Source organism: Lepisosteus platostomus, chromosome 7 (genome assembly GCF_059453375.1).
Source record: "Lepisosteus platostomus isolate fLepPlt1 chromosome 7, fLepPlt1.hap1, whole genome shotgun sequence".
Lineage (NCBI taxonomy): Eukaryota > Metazoa > Chordata > Actinopteri > Semionotiformes > Lepisosteidae > Lepisosteus > Lepisosteus platostomus.
This window is the reverse complement of record NC_142617.1, coordinates 12642391-12664505: the sequence shown is the minus strand read 5'-3', so window position 1 is coordinate 12664505 and position 22115 is coordinate 12642391. Positions and strand designations below refer to the sequence as shown.

The window sequence follows — 22115 nt, the reverse complement described above, 5'->3', positions numbered from 1 at the left end:
CCTTTTGGTTTGGTGGCACCGATTGTTCCTCTAGAGGCTTTTGTTATGAGAGACACGGTAATTACCAAGAAAGGAGGAAGAGGTTGTAATCAGAAACTGAACATAAATGTAGTGAACACTTAGTGAAAGCCGATTCAAAAAGGGCAGGCATGCGGCCTGTGGACTCTTTTACCAATTCCAGATGAGCCCAGGAAGAGGAAGACAAGGGGATGCTCTTCGTCGTACCAGCCATTTTCCTTCCTCCGAATTGCTGCCGGGAAAAAAGGTGGAAAGAGACAGAGGCTCAGGAACAGGCAGTGGAAAAAAAAAAAAAAGACCTCTGCAAACTGAATACATCAATGACACAGGAGCGCGGATAATTATCGCAGACTCTACACGATGTTCTGACTGCTTTCAGCCTCCACTCTCAGTCATTCGGACCATTAGCCCCGCGTAATTTCATTAGCCATCCCGGCGCTGGAGAAACCAAATCGAGTTAGCATGGATCCAGGAGAGCAGCCCGGGGAAAAGGGTTCGGATAACGCCAGGTTGCCCTGGCAACCAGCTCGAAAAAAAAAGAGAGAGAAAGCAGCGCAGGCCTGCGATGGCAGAGGGCGGGGCGAAACACAAAAACCCAAAAAGAAATAAAATCAGAGGCACTTAGGCATGTGTGGCTGCCAAGAAGGGCTTTATTTATTTATATTTCCTTATTTACTTATTTATTTTAAAGACAAATCGTCTGTTTTGTGTAATGAGAAGTGAAAGGCCGTTTCAGTAGGCCAATATGAGGCATCTTACAAAAGAAATGAACTTAAAAAGCTGTCACATTTCTATATATAAACGGCTCAAAATAACTTTTCACACCGTCTGTGGGCATTAAAATTGCACCAGGAAGATGGGTTCACTCAAAGCTGCCGAGATGGCTCAGTTGTTGATCATGGGATGTGTAGTTTTTTCCCCCTCAAAGATTTTATTAACGTTCTCACAAAAAAGAACGGGACAAACATGTTTCAACGTATATAATAACATTAAAGCTCAATAGTGTTCCAGGGCTATTAAGAAAGTACAGCTGAGACCCTCTTGAACTGTTAAAAAATGTCACTGAACAATCCCAACAAATGATGAAGTGTGTGTAGCAAATTGGAAAATTAGTTTTATGCAAGATACATTTTTGCAAAATATGCAGGCAGTTTCAACAATAAATGAAACGTCTTGCTGGACACAAAACTAAATGAATCTTTAAGCTATTTAACTTCGAAACATGGCACCAAAAAGAAACATATGTACACATGAGACTAATGCAGCAAAATGCGTTAGGACAAGAGTTGGTAACAGACAATCTTATGCTGTAAGATTTTATATTCTCGATATGAAAGGATTTTTATTATCCTGAGAAAAAAATCAAAATGACAGAAAGAAGTCATATTAAGTATCTTCACGTTTAGAAACAGGAGATATAGCACTCTGAGCAGACAGCAGGGCACACAACAGCATTTTTTCTGCGTTTTCATTCTGTTATTTGTTATAAAGATAAATCTCTGAATGCTGCGGGCTACTTTCTGTACTGTGGGCAATAATATTTTTTCATAATGTTGCTGAACTGAATGTAACTCTAAGATTTTTATTTATCACACCACAGCAGCACCCAGGGGACCCCAGAATACTTGATTCTAGCAACCTCCTTCAGTAAAATGCAGTGTTGTTGGAGGACAGCTGAATCACAAGATAACCACCCGTGAAACAAGTAATCACCTGCTTTGGGACCTGATTTCTAAAAGAAAGGTATGCCTACACTTCCGGAACGTACCTTTCTGTGTAGAGTCAGTTATGAAGATAATTCAACTGTGTTGGATACAAAAAGCCCTTATTGGGAATATAGAAGTACTGGAATTCCTACTAAAGATCTTCACACGTGAGTTTCACATACTGTACCCAGTCTTACTCAAGTACCATGAATTACATATGTTTATTCTCAGTTATTTGGTCTAAACTCACATCTTTTTTTATTGTAATCCCAATAAAAATACAGTTCAGAACAGTATTAACATATAACATATCCATTAGATACAGATATGAACAGTAACTAGATTTAATTCTTCCAGAGTGCTTTTAGCTTAATTTCTGTGCTTATTTTTGGTGCTGTCTGTCAGTCACTACAGAAACTGGTTCTGATGCTGGAAATGAGTTCAGCTTGTTTAGCTTCATTGGAGAAATGATGTTTTCTACTTTTCAACCTACCAGACCTGCTGTGAGCTTGCTTTAATTTTAAATCACCACTAATCAGGAGGCAGTTTTTACAGGGGCTGTTTAGAGATGTGCTGTTTTGGGGGAAGGGGATGGTTGTGGTTTTATGGTTGGGAAGACCTCTGATACACCCCTCCAAACTGCTGTCTATTCAAACTCAATTTACCTCTCCTGGGGCAAAGGACACTTAATAAAATTACAATAGGATAATGGTCTTCAATAACTTTTAACAAACGGTAAGAAAAAAATCCTCCTTTTACAACGGCTGACATCATAAAAAAATCATTTCTTCTCTCCATCAGAGTAGGTATTCAGAAGACCATATGTGAATAATAGTTCACAGTACTCCCTGTTCTGCTATTGCTGCTGATTTGACTGTCATGTTCCATGTTAAACAAACCTAACAAACTGATTTTGGAAAAGGATGTTTTAAGAGCTGATTTTTAATTACACATAAAATGTGTTATTACTAATCTTAGCAGAAAAGGGAATCTCAAGAGGATGAATGAAACTGAAGGTGACACAGGGATTAAAACAGCAGTCTCCCAGGCTGGTCCACCAGCTTTCTGGCTTTCCAGGTCTCTCCGATCAGTGGCTAAACTTCCCATTAATCTCGGCTAATTAAGTCAATAACTGGTTCAATGAAGCGAATGAAAACCACAACTGAACTGAAAAGCAGAGGACCACCTTGTTGCTCTCCAGGACCAGTGCGGGAAACACATGAATTAACCGGAAAAGGATGGTATTAATTGGTCCTTTGAAAAACTGGAGTGATTAAGCCTTGCATTGAAGTGTGAAATGGTAGCTGTTTAAAGCTGTGTTAAATAACTTGATGATGGTCTCTAAGCCTTAGACTGGCCTTACAATGCGATCTGAAACTCTTGATACTCAGCACGGCTGTAGATACTGTAGAGCAGTAGCCAAGAGATGATGGGGCTGTATTGAGAAAAGTTCGCTGATTAGCAGTGAAGGGGCAGATGAAGAAAAAAGAAAACTCACATGCCAAAACAGTGGTATCTACGTCTTCACAAATAAACCTCCCCTCTGTGTCCGAGTCCCCCACTGCATGCCGGCCATTTCCCAGAGCTTGTAAAAGGTGCTGCTGATCATTTCTCAGACCCGGCTGATATATTCACTGTATTACTTCACAGGAATCAATAAGCTCAGCCTTTATCAGCGAGTGATGTGGCTGAAATTGCTTTCGGACAATTTGCGACAGCAATAACTGCCCATTTGTCAAATCGGTTTCTGTGCCGGCCTCTCCTCTCTCTCACGCACGCTGAGCTTGTTGCTGGGGTTGAATCAGCAGCCAGTTCCTTGGTTCTGACACTGGCGCCCACCCCTGAGACCTCAGCACAGCCCAGTGCAGGACAGAGCTACCGAAGACCAGAGAACATCCCTCACGATCAACATGTAGAGAAAACCCCACACTCCCCGAAGACCAATACACTTTATATGTTGCTACGCAGAAACTACATTTAGGGAGCAAATGCTACAACCACGTTGTGTTCTTCTAAATTTTAGCCCTTGTTTTGTTGTACAAAACTGACTTCCCTGTCTCTCGAGTTACCAAGGGAATATTTATATGAAGGGATCTTTCTGTTAAATTCTCTACTTCTACTACAAAATTCTAAAACCTTAATAAAACCATGTGCCTGCAGCTTCTGCAGTGGTTATTAAATGAAAAATGTATATGCCAAGAATGGATTACAACTCAATCTTTTCAGGAGTAGCAGGCTCTCAGATTCAGCTCTCACAAGCAAGAACTCAAACAAAAAAGAGAACAATTTGATGTTATTTAAAAGAGACTAGGCTTCGCAAATACCTAACTAATGAGTAAGAAGTGAACGTCACAACATGCATGCAGTGTTCCATTAACTCCGCCTTGTTTTATGAAAAAAATCTAACAATATTCTTGGGAACGAATTAAAGGAAACACAAACCATGCATATTGAGCCTATACGTTGAGAAAAAAATATATTTAAATTTTGCGTTTAAGACTCCAAACACGTCAGTTTCACGTTATATGAGAAAAGAGCCGGTTTAATTTATTTCTCCTCTTACAGTCAACAAAATATACAAGATACCCCCACAGCCCTGTATACAAAGCTGGGCCCTACAGGAATAAGGCAGGTTTCATACACAAGGTAATCGTTCAGTTGAAATCTTCTGACAAGACTATGAGGAAATTAATCTCTCAGCGTTCCTTATGCAGCACCTCATAATATTTATCCTCCCTGACAGTGTGATGAAACTAATGAGAAAGAAGAATAAGTATCCGAGAGGTTTATTCTGCAGAACACCCATGAGGACTAGACCCTGCTTTTAGCCCACCGTTGCTCCCTCTAGCCCCTGACGTCTGATGTCTGTGGTCAATGTCTCTGTGGAAGAGACCATGTTTCCTCAGCCAGGTCCTCATCGAGCACATTAGCTGTGGCCACACATTTCATCACAGAACATGATGCGAGGCCCAAAATGTGGACCTCGGGTCTAGTGTCTTCAAAATGCACAGCAGACGTTCCAAAGGCGATAAAAACAGGGATCTCTGGATTTTTCAATTGGAGAAGGAGAAACGATGATTATGAAAGCTTGGGAATCCATTCAACTTTGTAATTATCTTATGATTGAGAAAAGGAACTGGTGTACATCTGGCAAGTGAGGCTGCAGAAACTTTTCATTCTTAGCTTTTAGTCTCTTCAGTTGAATAAAGATGAATGTTTTCCTGAAACACATAACGATTAAGAAATTGTTTGGGCCTTGATGCCTACAGTGTAAAAACTTCTGATCGGTAGTGTGACCGAACTTTCATATACAGTATTTCTCTGTATTTGCCCGTAAAGTGAGCACTACGTCCCTAACCAGTGCTATGGGCCGCAGCACTAATATGTAAGACAGAGCTCTTTGGGTAATGAAGCCCTTTGGAAAAGCGGTATAAAGGTCAGCCCTTATCTGCAGGCACAAGGAATCAGCCTCTGTCTCTTTAACTGGGCGACAGAAGAAGGCTAGAGGGAAAGAGGGAGAGAGAGAGAAAGAAAGCGCTTTCTCCCCATAATTCAATTAGAAAGCAGCTCTCAGCCCCAGCACAGCAGCCAGCTGTAATGCACGCAGACACTGCCACCTGTGTCACACTTAGGGAGTACCCATTAATCACAATTAGCCAATTAGCTGGCACAGCCTGCCCAGATCAGCCACTCTCTCCCGGCTGGTGAGTGAAGTCAGTGGTTAACCTTTAAGAACGTTGGCTGGCCACGGAGAATGAAAGAGACAGAGAGAGAAACCGGGGAAGGAAGAGGAATGGAGAGCTGAAGAGGGGTTCAGGAATGAAAGACAAATAGCTTTTGGCAAAGCCGGTTTGCAATTGCGCAAGAGGCTGGCATATTTTTTGATTATGTACATATCTTTCTATGACTGCATCCTAAAAGGTCACTTCCTCCTAAGTGTTTTAACACATTGGACTGTGGGTCTTGTCCTGAGATATATGACTGGGAAAGGGATCATACTGACCATCATATCCAAGAGAGCACTTGCCAACTTGTCAAGAAGAGTTGAAGTCATTGGACAAATAACGCTGGATAGAAAACAGCGTTCAATCAGTGTGTGGATTGTATCAGTGCCTCCCTGACATATGTATTTTTTTTTATTTCCCTCATCAGAGCAATGCTCTGCCAAATGCCTGCTGAAGACTTTTCTTTCCATCGCACACAACAGGGGTTGAACTCAGACGTTACCTCTTGGGGGTGAATTCCTATCTCAGATATACTCATTATCAAGGCTTACCAACAACTGCTGGATAACTCAGGGCTTAGATTTTGAAAAAAATAACCCCTGTCAATGTATAAATTTACACACCAAATATAAAAGAAGTTTCTCATCCAAAACATTGAACACTAAAAATCAGGTAGGGCAGTGTAGCTAAAATTCGAATGATAAGTGGGGAAAATAAGAACTCTGTAAGAGAAAAATATTAACTGCCAGGATAAACAAATGAGGCTACATAGCTCTGGTAAATAAATAAAAAAGATCATGGATTTCGTTGCTTTGCCTTTAGTTTGATATCTGTCTTTACAGTGTAAGAGCAACACTCTCCCCAGGTTTGAAACTGAAATGACAAAAGGAAAATTAAATCAATACTGAGTGTCTGTAGAAACATTTTGTTTCATTTTGTATTGCATACGGCACAATGCAACTGCATGCTAGGTTTTTGCAGCGTGTGGAGGGAAATAAAGAACACTGCAGCAGCTTGTTACACCCATCTTTTTGTAGGGAAAGCCTGAGGCACCTAATAGTTTATCTGACCTGCAGTGTGAGCCTCCAGGCCCTCAGACACAAAAGAAAAAGATGGATGGGAGGTGACAACTGAGAGCCCTGCAACTTGGAGCTTACGGCAGAGCCTGAGGTGGCTCTGTCAGACACACAGAGTAGGCAAGTGGCTCAACGGCCACATGTCCAGCTAACCCGATTGGCTATGTGAAGGCCTGAATCGAGGCCCAGGAGAGGTAGTCACCCTGTCCAAATCCACTACCGCTACCAACAAAATGGCACTAATTAATGGGAAGACAGGAAACCATTTGGCGCAAGGCAGCAATGCAGTTTGTATTAAGAACAGAGGGCTACAAAAGTCCGCAGATGGGCACGCTCGTTGCAGTCAAGCCCTGTTTTATACAGGGTTTCCCATGGCTGAGGCCTGTAAACACAGCGAGCGCGGCGCCTTGACGGTACCTGCGGCAACAGTGTTGATGGCCCCTTCCTGTCCAATGATGTGCTCTCTCAGTCTCCGCTCCAGGGGGAACCGTCTCCGCTCCTCGGCTTCCCGCCGCTGCTGAGCCTCCTGAAACTGTGGGGGGGGGGGGGGAGACTGTCAGGGCTGCCACTCACTTCCTCTCCACCGCTCACAATCCCAGCACCTCCAGGGCTGCCCCGATTTCACATGGACACACAGGCTTCGGGCCTCTGACAACTTAATACAGCCCCAACCTGCTGGAATCATAGGGCTGACAGGAACAGCGGCCTACTACCGAGAGCTACAGGGCTAGGAAGTGCTAGTTGGGGCCCCTCTGTACGGGTTATAACACTTGAAAGACAAACAGCCTGGGTCTTACAGTTCACAATCTGGAAAGCAATACTGCATGTGTTACCGGTGTCAGAGCTGGGAACCAGTACACTGAAGACGAAGAGAAATAGTTTTGCACTCCTCCAGGGGTTTATAACTATTTACATTACAACTCAAGAATGCCCAAAAGGGTTCTATTCCATTCCTTAATTGGCATCACCTCCTCTAATACACATTATTAAATATAACTCTCAACTCAACACGCTGTGGCAGGACTGTAACCATTTAAATACAGGGAAATGAAAAATAGTGCAGCTATGTTATTCAATAAATACAGCAATGTTTCCATTTTTTTCCAGTTCTCCAGGCCCTTTCTGTTAAGTCAAATGTAAATACAGTAAATAGGATTTTAAGTGCTGCATACCTAATAAATGTGCATTTAATAAACAATATACGGTAGAATGTCAACTCCAATCTGCAACTGTTTGAATCTTTACAGTCTAAAGGAAAGCCATTCTGAAAGTCTTCATGCCACACTTGTGGGACGCAACGCTCAACAAACTTCAGAGAAAACAGCCTAAAAAAACTCCAGCCGTTGATGTTAATCGATAGAAAGCTGTAATTCACAGCCAAAGGACCAGATGCTGTACTCCCACCCATTCCCCTTATTACACTCTGGTCTTGAAAAGCACATCCAGCTCCGCTTCACAATGCCTTGACAGAAACAGGAATCCACGGAAAAGTAAGAAAAATAGCGGAAATAAAGACGAGACCGTCGTCAGCCCTCACTGGCGGCAGACCCTGGTGCAGTTTTCCCTGTTAGGATCCTGGCCCTGACAGAAATAAGACAATAAATTGGCTGGAAATGCAATTTTCTAATGGTGCCATTCGTCTCTCCCTACAAGGACTCATCCATCCAGCCCCCTGCTTCATATGAAGCAATAATGTTTCTGCGCTCGGCCCCAGAGACCTGCTATGGGTAGGAAAGCACAGGCCTGCCTCTCAGCCTCTGTCTATTCACACATCCTGCCTCAGGGGCCCAGAAAACTCGGCGTTTTCTGCCCAACTTTTGAAAGAACAAGGAACGTACCGTAGAGCTGAAACGTGTCGAACATCGAATTTAACAACTGACTGCTCTCTTGTATCTAGAAGAATGATGCATTTTCTTTTTTTTTTGCTTAAATGTCCTGACTTTTCTTCATCTATCTCTTACTTTCAGAGTTACTATTTTTTGCGCACTCACATTTTACAATTGATCCTTCCTTAGTTTTATCCACATTTAGCAGATTAACATTTAATCTACTATTTATTTGTATTAATTGTTAATCAGATATGAAATTATTCATATTTTGGATTTCATTTTATTTGATCCTGTGTCTGGTCTATTGTGTCTCTTTCATTTTCTTCTTTCATCCTTTCCTGCAGCTGAAGCAGGTCACTCAGGTCTTTCTATGAACTCGCTGAAGCTTGGAGACAGGTGTGAATGGAGAGCTGGTCCCTCCCTGTTACATTCAGTAATTGTAGGGGATGTTCTGCATCATGAACTTTCCCTTTTAAAAGGAAACTACTATTTTTTAAAAGAAATACCACAGTAGGAATTGTTCTTCTAGGCGCTGGGGGGGATTAGTCTAAAACTCCAAAGCCTCTTCACAGGATGTTAACCTGAGGTCTCTAGAAACGTGTCGTCCTGAAAACATCCCGGAGCGAAAGGGAAAGAAGACGGTGCAAGATTATAGCCGAAAATATAAATATAATATAGCCATGATGGCACCTTTGAGGTAACTTGGCCATAGACAATCAAGGGACAGAGATAACCTTTTTAGTGAAAAATGTTATCAAATTAAAATCTCTGACAGTCTGTAAAGCACAACTTTCAATCATTTTCTAAATGAAAGGAAAACAGTTTGGTTATCGGCAGGGGTATCAGGAAACCGTTCCACAGCCTGAAGGCCCCAGATACGGCTCTTGATCCTTCAGCTTTTTACGCCGTTTTGGCGAGTAAATTCAGCAGCTGACTTTTACTTCAGTCTGTCAAGATGCCCTCGCTGGTCTTTTCTTCCTGGGCAGCTGCCTGTTCGTGATGTTTCCAGCCTACCTTGCCTTCCCAGTCCTTCAGCAGCTTTGCCATCTCCCCCTCCTTGGCGTAGGCGGGTGGCGTGTGCCCTATCTCATTGGGCAGCAGGGGGTTGGCACCTGACACAAAAGAGAAGAGGTCAGGGGTTAAGAGGGGTCATCTTTGCCAGCGGTTAGGGGTCACAGGGCTACCCTTCTTTTTTCCACCGGCATAGAAAAATGTAGTTTGACCCAGTAGGTGGGAATGAAAGGCATTGTTAATGCTGCAGGCTCAGAGTGCAGAGACCCTGGCGTGTGCCAACAATGGGCAGATTGACCCCCAGTGTATGACAGCCTTATGCTCCTTCTCTGTAGATCATATTGTTCAGTGGGGTTTTGGTGGACACAGTGGCAATAGTTATTGAATGCTTCCTTCATAAGACAAATTAGTTTTTCAGGGTGAAAAGGATGACACGTGCTTGTATTATACTTTGTCATCGGGGTGTTTAGCACTCTCCATGTCCTGACCCTATCTTTTTAATCTGCGAGCCAGCACAGACTATGCTGCTTAATAATAATAATAATTATAATAATTGCTTACACTTACATAGCGCTTTTCTGGACACTCCACTCAAAGCGCTTTACAGGTAATGGGGACTCCCCTCCTGGATGATGCGACGGCAGCCATAGTGCGCCAGAAGGCTCACCACACATCAGCTATCAGTGGGGAGGAGAGCAGAGTAATGAAGCCAATTCATAGAGGGGGATTATTAGGAGGCCATGATTGGTAAGGGCCAATGGGAAATTTGGCCAGGACGCCGGGTTTACATCCCTACTCTTTTCGAGAAACGCCCTGGGATTTTTAATGACCACAGAGAGTCAGGACCTCGGTTTTACGTCTCATCCGAAGGACGGCACCTGTTTACAGTATAGTGTCCCCGTCGCTATACTGGGGCATTAGGACCCACATAGACCACAGGGTGAGCGCCCCCTGCTGGCCCCACTAAAACCTCTTCCAGCAGCAACTTTAGTTTTTCCCAGGAGGTCTCCCATCCAGGTACTGACCAGGCTCACTGACCAGGCTCACACCTGCTTAGCTTCAGTGGGTTGCCAGTTGTGAGTTGCAGGGTGATATGGCTGCTGGCACAATAATGTCCACAATAGTGTGTTTTTACTTAACTCCATACTTATCCCCCTTAAAATGACTTTTTTGTGATAAGCTCTACTGATTTTGACAACATTTTTTATGTTTTCTTCTCACTTTGACACACTTGGATCTGTTGATCAGTAAACCACCACACCATAGTGCATGCTGTAAGATATCCAGCATCCACACTCTGATGGTATTCAGCAGCAAATGACTAAAGTTATGTATTGGATAATGCGTGGAACTGAGCAGCATTTCTAAGGGGAAGGCTCAAGGAGATACACTGTACATTGCTGATCAGACATTGAGGTGCTCGGCCGTAACCTGGCAACGTTGAACCCGAGTCAACGTGCTGGGCAGGGGGCTGGGGTGATGAGCAGGACTCCCTTGCTGAACGCCGACAGTCAGCAGGTCAAAAGCTGGTGTTCGGCCAGGATCAATCGAACCCCTGACTTTAACAACACCCAGGGCAGCTGGGTGACTAATTGCTGTAATTATTGATACAAACCTGACTTTTTTTTTTTCTCCACACGTGGAATCCCAATCGATAACAAACCGGACATAAAAAAAGGAAAAGCAATAAAAAACAAACAGCTCTGCCCCCCCCTCCCCATCTCTATATCCGTCAACCTACCCACCTTCTCCTTCCTATTTTTTTTTCTCTTCCCAACATAACAAATAGCATCATTTGGTCCTTTAATATCAGGGACCTTTGCCCTCTGGCAAAAGTACTTTATAAAGAATCAAGCTCAGCTAATCTCCACCTCCTCTCTAAAACATACACACACACACGGAATCATTTTCTACCTCTCAGGCTGCATGCGTTCAGCTCAAAGACAGCTGGGACAGGCCTGTGCTGCCTCCTGGACACTGCCGGTACCTGCTGAGGGCAAAGCTGACCTCTAGGACTGGGGATGGCCTAGGCAATTAGTCACCTCCCACTAGCTGTCTGAGCCTGGGGGCCCAGCTGAGAGTCACCCCAGGCTGGGAGTCTGTAGAAGTGGCACGGTCCAGGGCAAGGAGACCCTGCTGCATGATAAATGGAGGCCGGTGTGGTCACCTCTCTGGAGCCTAGAGAGCAAACCAGAGCAGCAGGTCGCTCACCGGGGAAATAACTCCACCCCCACGCCCCCCCTCCCAGCCTATCGGAAAAAGTTTAGCAACTGACAGCGCTCAATTTTTCAAATTTTATTAAACTTCCCTTTATGACTAAAGATATGTATAGTCTCTGTCGGTCTGCCTGCCTATCCATCTAGCTGACTATCTTTATTGACTGAGAGGAACAAAGATGTATGCGGGCTTTAAAGCTTACTACTGGAAATGAGAATGAGCCGCTGGCGAGGTAGAGCCAGAATTTTGGTGCAGACAAATTATGGGATTTTGATGTAATACCGTAGTTCGCACATTTCAAAAGTGATTGAGCTTAAGACAAACTGATATGCTAACTGGAGGTCAAAAGTAATTTTTTACTGGTTGGTAAATCTGTACTTGTATATCATATGTAACTGCATGCTTGGTGAATGTCTCTAGACCTAAACCTGTATTATTAAACACAGTTCTTCTTCCCATGTCATCCAGTAACAATCTCCTCCAAATCAAGAAAGAACAAAATATTATCTCTTCAATCAGCAAAGTGTTCAGATCATGCAAATTAAAGAAAAAACACAATCCTCTGTGGGTACATATCACAGATCATTCTACAGGGGGATTATACATGTTAGTAATCATGCACTCCATACAGTATGTTCCACACAAAGCATAAACACTTATTTCAGGCATTTTAGTCTTTTTCAGGGTGCAGAACTGGATTCTTAACTTTGGAGTTCGCTGATGACACCACCACGATTGCACAATCACAACTGTATGTTCTTCAGTGAGCTCAAAGTACCATTTACTGTACCTGTAACTGATAAACTGATAAACTAGTAAATACAGATTCACTAGATGTTTAAATGATTCTGCAGACATGGTCTAGATACAGAAGACTTTTCTATGTTTTCTAGACTGTATATTTGCATAGTAATGTCACTCTACAAACCTCAGACAGAAAGAGGAACAGAAATTGAGTTGAATGTGAAACTGAGTTGAAAGTTGAATGTGTGCAGTATATCTGAATATATTTAAAACACAACCACAAATGAATTGTAGAGATTCAGAAGTATGAACAGACATATTGCACTAAAAAAACCATGATGGCAACATTTTTGATTTAAGAAGATTGTTTTGATTTCCAGTAAATCTTTTTTTTCACATTAAAGAAAATGTCTAATTGTACTGGAGCTGTAGCTGCAGCCCTGTCTCCATTTTACATTTTCATGGTAGTTTTTTTTTTCTTCATGTGAAACCCTCCTATTGGCTGGTTTTAAAAAACAGAGTTAGAAGTGGAGATACAAAACTTGACAAATGCCTCAATGCCCTGTCATCCAACACCTCTGCCATACTCCTGCAGCTTATTCCCCTGCAGTAATGGGGTGAAAAGCAGCAAACTTCAAATTCGAGGCGAACCTACTCTTATCCTTCCATAAAAGTGCTCATTCCTCTGCAACATTCTGTCGGTTTTCCACAGTTTGACTGTAGAAAAGGTCCAATGGTGCTCAAGCTGTACTATACATTCCATATTCCATATTAACATTAAAAACATGCTTTGTGAGTTCAAATCATGCTCAAAAAACACACGATAATACTAGTTGTGTCTAAAGTACCGCCTTAAAAACTGAAAAAAAATCTCTGGGTATTCAAAGAGACACAGGAGGAATAAATCCCTGGATTATATATTATGTTTGTGTACGATTGAGCCAGAGAACCACAGAGTGATTATTTATTGGGCTGATGTATGCTCTTAATAACATGGGCTGACGCTATGCTGTCTGCAGTAAAATGCGAATATTTCAAAGCACTGTTTTATGTAATGACTTTCCCTTTTAATGGGATTGCTGCATGTAAATAAGGTTTTTTTATGATTTTTTTATCCTTTAATTTAAAAAATGTATCTGTTGCCAGAGATGTATTATGAGATTGCAAGCAACATGTTTACTCATTATACAGAAGACTAAGACTCTTGTTTTTTCCTCTTCAATGGCAAATCATCCTAAATTAAGATAGACTTGATAGACAGACATGTCCCATTCTCTTTTATGGGATTTTTTGCTCTGTTAGATATTCTCCAAGGTTTTCCAGAATGTAACTTGGCTCCTGTGATGATCATGGAAGCCCAAGCACTGGTGATCAATAGCTGTTCTATGAAATTAGATACTTGAGAGAACTACTGTCCTCATCTCTGGACTAATCCCTAAAATAAAGCATAATGTTTGTGCTCTCTCTGTTCCTTGTTGTTGAACACTGAACAAAGTAAGAAGAGATCAAACAGATGAGAAAGTAGGTTGCTGCTGTAATTGGTATTGGTGGACCAGTAGGTGGTGCTATTCCCTCTGAAGCTGAATTTCCAAACCAGTGTCTGGTGAGACATTAAACGTTATGGTCCTGGCCATTCAGATCACATGGCACTCTTTAGAAGAGCAGGGGTGTTAACGGTGGTATGGTCTTGACCTGTATGGCTATACCTGTATTCTTATAAATATTGACCAATTCAACTGATGAAGCAATTTCTCACTTCTCCACCAGATCTGCTGTGTAATGGCGCTCTAGATGCATAAAGGCTGCCGTGCATCACCCAGGTATGTGCTACACCTCACTGGTGGATAAAGTTGAACCCCTCCTGTGTAAAGTACACTGTGACCCTTTTGGAGGAAAAGCTACATACTGTAAATGTGCACCTACAGTATTTTCAATAACTGCTTACGTCAGGGGTGTGAAAGACATGGCCTGTGGGCTGGGTCTGACCTGCCAAGTCCATTCATTTGGCAAATTGAACTGGTGCAGTCAGAGCCTCAGTTAGGATTCATCTTGCATCTTGCCTGGGCTGCATAGCCCATACATAAAGCAGGCATACCCACTCCCTGTGTTTCCCTGCCTATGTCCAATCACAGACAGTGAACAATCACACAGCTTTTTTGACAGAAGTGTATCCCTTAGTCCTGAAAACGAGGGGGAAGAAATTAAATGCCATAAGACCTGGACACACAGTCCCCTATACTCGTCATGGGTCGTGGCCCTTTAAACAACACAATGGCACTGATTGGAGCAGGGCCTTCACAGGATCTTATTCTTCCTGTATGTCACAGGCACTGTAACCTAATGGAGACACTAAACCGAGTGAGTATAAAACGGACAGTAGTGGGTTTTTCAAGTGATCAAATAAAGGAGTAAAAAAAATAAGTAAAATAAACAGTCTTCAAAAATCTTGTATTTCAGCTTTCAGCGGACATGCTAACTTACTACTGTACATGAAGTTCATTTAACATGTTATATAATGACAATAGTGCCAAATTTACAAAATATTTATAACTGAGGCACATGCATTAGATACAGAGTGGAAACACAACTTCAGTTTTACATCTGTCATCAAAGGAATGAGACGCCGCTCATGCTGTTTAAACAAGCAATATCTTGACCTCAGCTGTAAAATACCACGTCCACTTCCAGGGGAGCCCAAGTAAAGCTGTTACATCAATTTATCTGTCTAGCTTTTACTAGGTCTTAATTAGACCAATTTAATTCTGACAGCGACTTGATGTAGAGCCTGACAACATTCATATCTTCATCAGATTCTCGCTCTCCGAAGCAAATGAACCCCCCCCCTGCACCCACCAGCCTTGCAAAATATCCTCCACAGCTACCCTTTCCTTTGGCTGTACAAGGAGGTTCTGACACGGGGTCAAATGTCACACAGGGCAGGCCCACTGCGGGGTGAGGGGTCAACTACCGCCAGGCACGCGCAGGCCCGGCCGTAAACACTGATTAAGGTCACTTGTTTAAGAAGCATGTGCTGCCGGATAGGGAGAGACACTAACAGAGAGAGTGGTAAGTGGAGAGCCTGGAGGGGAAATGGAATCCTATCAATGGCAGGTGTGACCGGCATGAGACTGCTGCCGGAAGAAACAAAAAGGCACCGTTATGGAAACCTATATAACGTCAGGATGCTTCCTGACACAAAGGATTCCAGGAGTTCGGGCAACATGATTGAGAAAACAATACTCCGAAAAAAATCACAATACTTGATTTCTTCAAGCACTGCTGAATTTGCAGTATTTTACGCAGCAACTCGCTCCAAAAGTTTGATTTTTTTTCTTTCAAAAAACCCCCCACACTTTTCAGGACAGAGAGTAACACCCTATAGAGAACTTGAGTAGATTCCAACGTTTGCCTCTTTTCAAACAAAGAATGTTGGAATATTTCTTTACAGAAATCTCCAGAAGTGTCACCTACTGGTGTTTTCCCCCCACAAACAATACAATTAATTAAAATGTCAAGAATAAACCTAAAAAAATGAAGTCATCCAGTTTTTAAATACCCTCTGTATTTGGTAGCATGCCATAACGGTGTATACTGTATGAAAACTATAAATAAAATTTTTATCAGGCCCAGTTTTGGAGAGCACTCAAAAAATGCTGAAGATTTCAAACTGTGATGAAACTAAGCAAATAAACTTTCGAATACGATTAAAAACAAAATATATAGCATTATTTTCACATACCTCCGGTTGTATTAATGAAGCCAGGTTTTTTTAAAAATGCAGAAAAAACGATGCCATTAGTTAACTCTGAAATTAAAAGGGCACCTACCAGTGAATGGGAAAAGGAGAATATTGCATTTGTTTGATATTGATTTTTGTATTGTCTTGATATTATTTTATAGGAAAAATCGACAGATATGATATTTCTAAAAGTGGTTTATTAAATTGGTTCATATCATAATCTATAATAAAAATAAATAAATCTCAGTCCATCCACTAGATATTATCAACAAAGAATTCCAAAACTTCTAGCAAACCTCCCTATTTTATCCTAAAAAGCTTTGGAAGCTTATCAGGAATGGTCAGAGGACATGCATGGTGACAAAAAAAACGACGTTGCAGAAAGAAGGTGGGCTACAACCAAAAACAAAACAGATGAAAAACTATTATAGGTGCCTCATGGCAGAAAGGTTGAAACTGGCCATTTTAAGATGACAAAAACTAGATTCTAGATTCAGGGCCAGTATTTAAAGCCAGGGTGGTTACGTAGAGCTGCTATGTTGATCTATGCTGACCTTCTGCCAAAAATGGCCTTTATCACTCTTGGTGTTTTACGTGCCTTATCATGCTACAGTTCACAAGAACGGGTGTTCAGTGAGGCCTAGTGGAATCGACAGGCATCCTGCTCGTAACTCTGCAAATTCAACCTACTCAACAGAAAAAGGCCTAGAGAACGGGTTTTATGAAGGCTCTTGAAACACTGGTGTCTCAGCTACTATATGTGCTGAAATACCCAAAGCAGTTTTTTTTTATTCTTCTTAAATTCACTGCACTGCCCCCATGTGACGTTCTGCTTTGCTTCAAAAGAAATATGTAGCAAAAACATGAAACTGAATAAACTTTACAGAAACTAAATTTAAACGAAAACCCAAGACCTTGATAACATAAAAATACCATTTAAAAGGATCTGAAAGCTTTTCATTCAATTAAAACCGCTACCACGGCACACAGCATTGAAACTCACTTGAGAAACAAAAATATGCAAATCTCATTACTCGAGGAACTGGCGGACGCAATATAAATAAATCTTTCAAATGTTTACTGAACACCAGTGTTCAGGACTTAACGCTTCCTGGGAGATGACGAAAGAAGTCAATTGGCGGTAAAGCAGCATCCATAACAAAAAAAGAATGACTAGATTTATGTATTTACCAGCAGTGCTACTGAAGTTATTGAAGATGGCCGGAGCTATCTAATGAAAATAAAAAAATACTTTGGGCCTACATCTTTTTGCCCTCTCCCTGCCTTTGTTACCTCTGAAACCTAACCCCCTTCTCCTCTCCCCATGTCCTCCTCTCTCCCTTCCACTCTGCTCCAGCACATGAGGTGTTTATTTCACCTCTGAGCGGAGGAATTGATCAGCAAAGCAGGAAGTAAGAGGCGATGTACCTCCAAGGAGCAGCGGCAATCAATTTCACAAATCGCACAAGGGCAGGATTGCTACGCTCTGGGGCAGGTGACGGCCAGGCAATATAAAACACATATTCCAGACAACAGTAACGATTTCAAATCACTCTTCACTGGATATAGATTATTATCTTTTGTTTCTTTTTTCATTGCTCGCTTGCCTTTTTTTTTTTCCCTGCGATCCCTGATATATGAAACCTTCTGCAAATAAATTCTTCAGGTAGATCACAAGGAGGGCAGTTCATCAAACAGAGGTTTAAAGGGGACTGCAGGTGAAGGGAAGAGAAATCTCTCAGATATTTTCACTCTAGAAACGTAACCAGAACACAGCCCCTGCAGGAAGACAGGAACTCAAAATCTCCTAAAAGTCTCCCCCCCTCCCATGTCCAGTATCATGTGGAACTGGAAAAAGAATATGAAGTGTACAGTATATCAATCATTAACTATGAAGTGGTATTTTACACCAGGTCTATTGGACACAGCAGTGAAATAGGGGAGCAGAACGGTCTTTGAACTGCTTCTCCTGTCCCGTGTGAAGGTGCTCATTCCGAAACCCACCTGCCTCCAGGAGGATCTTTACGGTCCGCAGGTCGTCGGCCAGCACGGCGTAGTGCAGGGCGCTGCAGCCGCGGAAACTGGCGCGGCTATTGAGTCGGCTACTAAACTCGTCCTCGCGGGTCACCAGCACTGCCGAACGAGAGAGGGGAGGGGAGAACAGGAAATAAGCTTCCCCTCCATTTGTGTTTGGGCTGGCCCTAGGTGCGTTCACCCCCCTCTTCACTGCTAGCTCTGACCGGAGCCCCCCGAATCCTTGTCCCGCTCGACTCTGGCCTTGAAATAACGGCTTGGCCGCCAGAGAGCGAAGAACAGCTTCACGTACCTATAGCTCAGCCCAAACTCTCCAAACAAGCAAACGAAACAAACAGCCTAAGGTTTGAAGCCTGAAGGGAAATCAGCGTTTTTTTCATAACATTAAAAGATATTTGTGGTCACTTATCAAAATGGGGCAACAAAGGTGGGAAGATGGAAATGAAGCAGCATGTTCTATCAGACTAAACTAAAAAAAACCATAACCTGGCAGTGCGAATGTTTATTTAAAAAGATGCAAAGCACGCAATGGTCGCAGCCGATACGATTATTAGTAATTTTAAATAGCTTAATTTTAATTATCCTGCGGCGTTACTCAAGCCTTTGATGCACGAGGTGCTCAAAAGCAAGGTTCGCTCCTACTCTTCGAAACAGAGATGGGAGTGAAAAAGGCTGAAATACTTCTCATTACCCCCCATCTCCTCTCAACCCCCCCCCCCCCCTCCCTTCACCAACTCCGGGTTCCTGACAGGCTAGTCGTCATCTGTAACAAATGTCTGAGAGCTGGATAATCATCGCAAACTCAATAAAACGTCACTGGCAGGACTAGCCCCCATCCATCAGTGCGCGTCTGGGAAATCTCCCCCTCCCAGACCCACCAAAAAACTGCCAACAATATAAATGTCTGTAATATACATATCATATATAAATATGTCTCTGGCTCCTTCTTCTTTCCTGGCATCTTTGCCATTTTTTTTTTATTGTTTGGGATACGGTTATGAAAAATAAATAAACACGGCCAAATGAAACGCATACGAATATGTAAATGGGGCTGAGAAAGGGGAAAAAATCTCCTTGATGTCTGGGACTGAATTTATATATTTAATAAGAACACTCCAGCAAGGCAGAGATGCCGAGATCGAGTGCCGGGAGTTTTTTGTTTAAATATGCTTCTGGCAGCAGGCACTCCATAAAGAGCTCCAAATTTTTGTCACCCGGAAGCAGTGAATGGGTGTTTGCATAATGAATCACTGTGTTTCACAGGGACCAAGGCTGTGACAGGAGACAAATGTTATGTCAGAGAATTAAGACCCTATCTCTTAATGGGTAAAGGGTACAAACTTTCAACTACTGGGGGCCACAACCGAATCAATGTTTCACAGGAGTCACGGTCAGGTGCTTGTTCCAAGTCACCCTTTCTGCCGGATCTTAGGCCTCCTCAGTGATCTACAACTAAAAGGCTGCCCTACAAGGCCAGTGGTTTTTTAAGCTTAAGAAAAATCCGACACCTCAATAAACTACAATACATTTTTTTTCGGACAGCTGCTTGTTAAAGATATCTTCTTTTACTGTGCAAATGTATTCTAAAATACATTGTGTTGGAGCAACCTTATTTTTTTCTGTGCTGAAACTACACACGTTCTCCATTTTGTCCAGTTTCCCGACGCTTCTCTTTGGCAAAGTAGGAGGAATTACAATTTCTTGTCAGAACCAAGCTTATTGACATTAGCCTCACCACAGCAAAAAAAAATGATTAAAACCTCCTTCAAATTCCCTTCGCTGCTGTGAAAAGAAGTCCTTCCTCCCACGGATTACCTTCCAGAGAATGGATTCCTTTCTCCCTTGCGGTGTCGTAGACGGTGCTGAACTCATCGCCCAGGTTTGGATCTGCACCTGCAGCTAACAGCGCCTTCACCACACTGCAGGAGAGAGGCGAAAACATGGAGTGAGGCTCTGGGGATGACAAAGAAGAGCCAACTTTCCAGCCAGAAGAAAAAGGAAGCGAGCCTGGAAAGGAGAAGGATGTGTTTCTGGGAATTGAAAGAGCTGGAAAAACACAGGTCGTGGATGTTAGGTGCTGCTGACCTGAGAGGCAGCCTTCAGAACAAAAAGCTGTGAGGTTTGAGTTTGATTCCTGGCTTAGCGGCACAGCTTTTCACCCAAACATGTGGCAAATGTGGTCTTATCATAGATTGATTTTATTTTTAAACCATTAAAAACAGATCTAAGACTACCAAGATATCTTGAGTTCTTAGCTAAAATAAGCACTAGGAACAAAGAACAGTTTGTTAAATGTCCTGTAATGTTTATGTAGGAAAATAATTACAATATGCATACTGAAATATTTTTGGGAATGGGCAGGACCACCCATTAACAGATGAAGGTAGCTGTGGGATGGTCTTAGTATTTTAAATGCCACAAAATAGCATGTCTTTACAATAACCATTTGAGATGTGCAACGTGAAGCTCAATTAGAAATGCCTTGTCACCAAAACGTGCTTTGTTTTTGTAAGATGTGGCTTTGAATTCCTACTACTGTATATGGCTGTTTTGTAACCACCACAGTGTAGCTGCCTCTTTGGAACCAGGCCTTTCTGAAACTCGGAATGATAACATGGAGCTGCCCTTCCCAGTTTCCACAGCGACAAAGGAAAAGACGCTCATAGCTACCTTGATAGTCTGTTCCCATACGCTGACGCCCCCACACACTAAGCGGTTTCTAGGAACAAAGCGTGTAGGCCATACGTTTACGGACGAGTTCATTTCCTGAGAGTATTCGGAAGTCAAAAGCCAAGGGATTGCACAGGAGTCTGCAGTTCCTCACACGTCTACCTTCACTGAAACACAACAGACCGTGATGTCTGCTCTTGAAACCAACACCACATCAAAACAAACATCTCCGCTGGCAGCCACATCAGACTTACTCATTCAAATCAAACAGCTCGGAGCATCTGGGTGACACTGGCAGGTTTAAAGCAATTCATACAGTTTAAACAATGATCCTTTTCACTGTTAATATAAATTATTGTATTGTATTACATCTGCTATATAATTAAAATTCCCCCCACGCACCAAAAAATACGACATTAAATGTTGTGGCTCACATATGTCATTATTTACCAATAATTCTTGAAAGCTTAACTACTAATTGATTTACAGCTGCTTTTTAATGTGGAAACAAGGAGTTCACAAGGTCTACCTTTTAATAAATAGACCACATTTTATTCAATGACAAATGTGGAAACTGGCAAGCTATGTAATTAAACTGACAAGTTTAAATAACTGCCACATGACAATCCACTCCTGACAAAAGCTAAGTTTGTGGTTGTGATGGATTCCTGTAATAATTCTGCTTACAGTAAGTAGTTTTGAATAGAAACAAGTCTCATCTTTTATAGAACCCTCATTGTTTGAGTGGACAGGGTTGTAGGAAACATGCAATTTCAGCTCCCAGCTCCTGCAGCTAGAAGTGCTTCTGTTTATCAAATGGCCCTATGGAAATTTTAAATGAAAAGGTAGAGAATAGCTTTATTTTTTCATACATAATTTTAGTGGAAGGTATCAAAAAAGTAACTTCAAATATTCCAATACATTAATCCAATCTCCTAGTAAACCTATTATTTTCTGCTGTGAGGCTTTTTACAGGCATTTTAAATTACCCAGTGAAAATCCCCTGATACTGCTCATGGCATGTTTACATTTTTCTCACTTTTATTTTTATTTATTCTAGGGGTTACAGCATGTCAGCCCAGGGGAATTACAGGAGAAACCCCAAGCTGAATTGCATAGATTTGACTTGTAACATTTTTAATTTTAAAAGTACATGTTTAATAGTATTTGGACTGTCAACTCCTAAACCATGCTTTGAAAGATCTTTACGCAGATCTTTGGTACAGCATAAACAAACACAAAACTAGATTTAAAAAGCTTTCCTTTTCAAATGAGCAAAAACAAATGAGTATCTGTTTTCAGACAGCACTATTGTAAAACGTGGTTGAGATCAACATTTCAAACAT

At 42.0% G+C, this 22115-nt stretch overlaps 1 protein-coding gene across 1 annotated transcript in view; it reads right to left on the bottom strand.

The window, feature by feature from the left end:
* clpb (ClpB family mitochondrial disaggregase) overlaps positions 1-22115 on the bottom strand; it is a 41228-nt gene that overhangs the window by 8353 nt on the left and 10760 nt on the right. Inside the window, exons 4-8 of the mRNA XM_088639313.1 lie at positions 19915-20018; positions 18070-18198; positions 9369-9466; positions 6943-7057; positions 173-250 (exon numbers count right to left, since the gene is read on the bottom strand). Coding sequence (XP_088495439.1) covers positions 173-250; positions 6943-7057; positions 9369-9466; positions 18070-18198; positions 19915-20018 — 524 coding nt within the window. The remainder of the gene's footprint in view (positions 1-172; positions 251-6942; positions 7058-9368; positions 9467-18069; positions 18199-19914; positions 20019-22115) is intronic.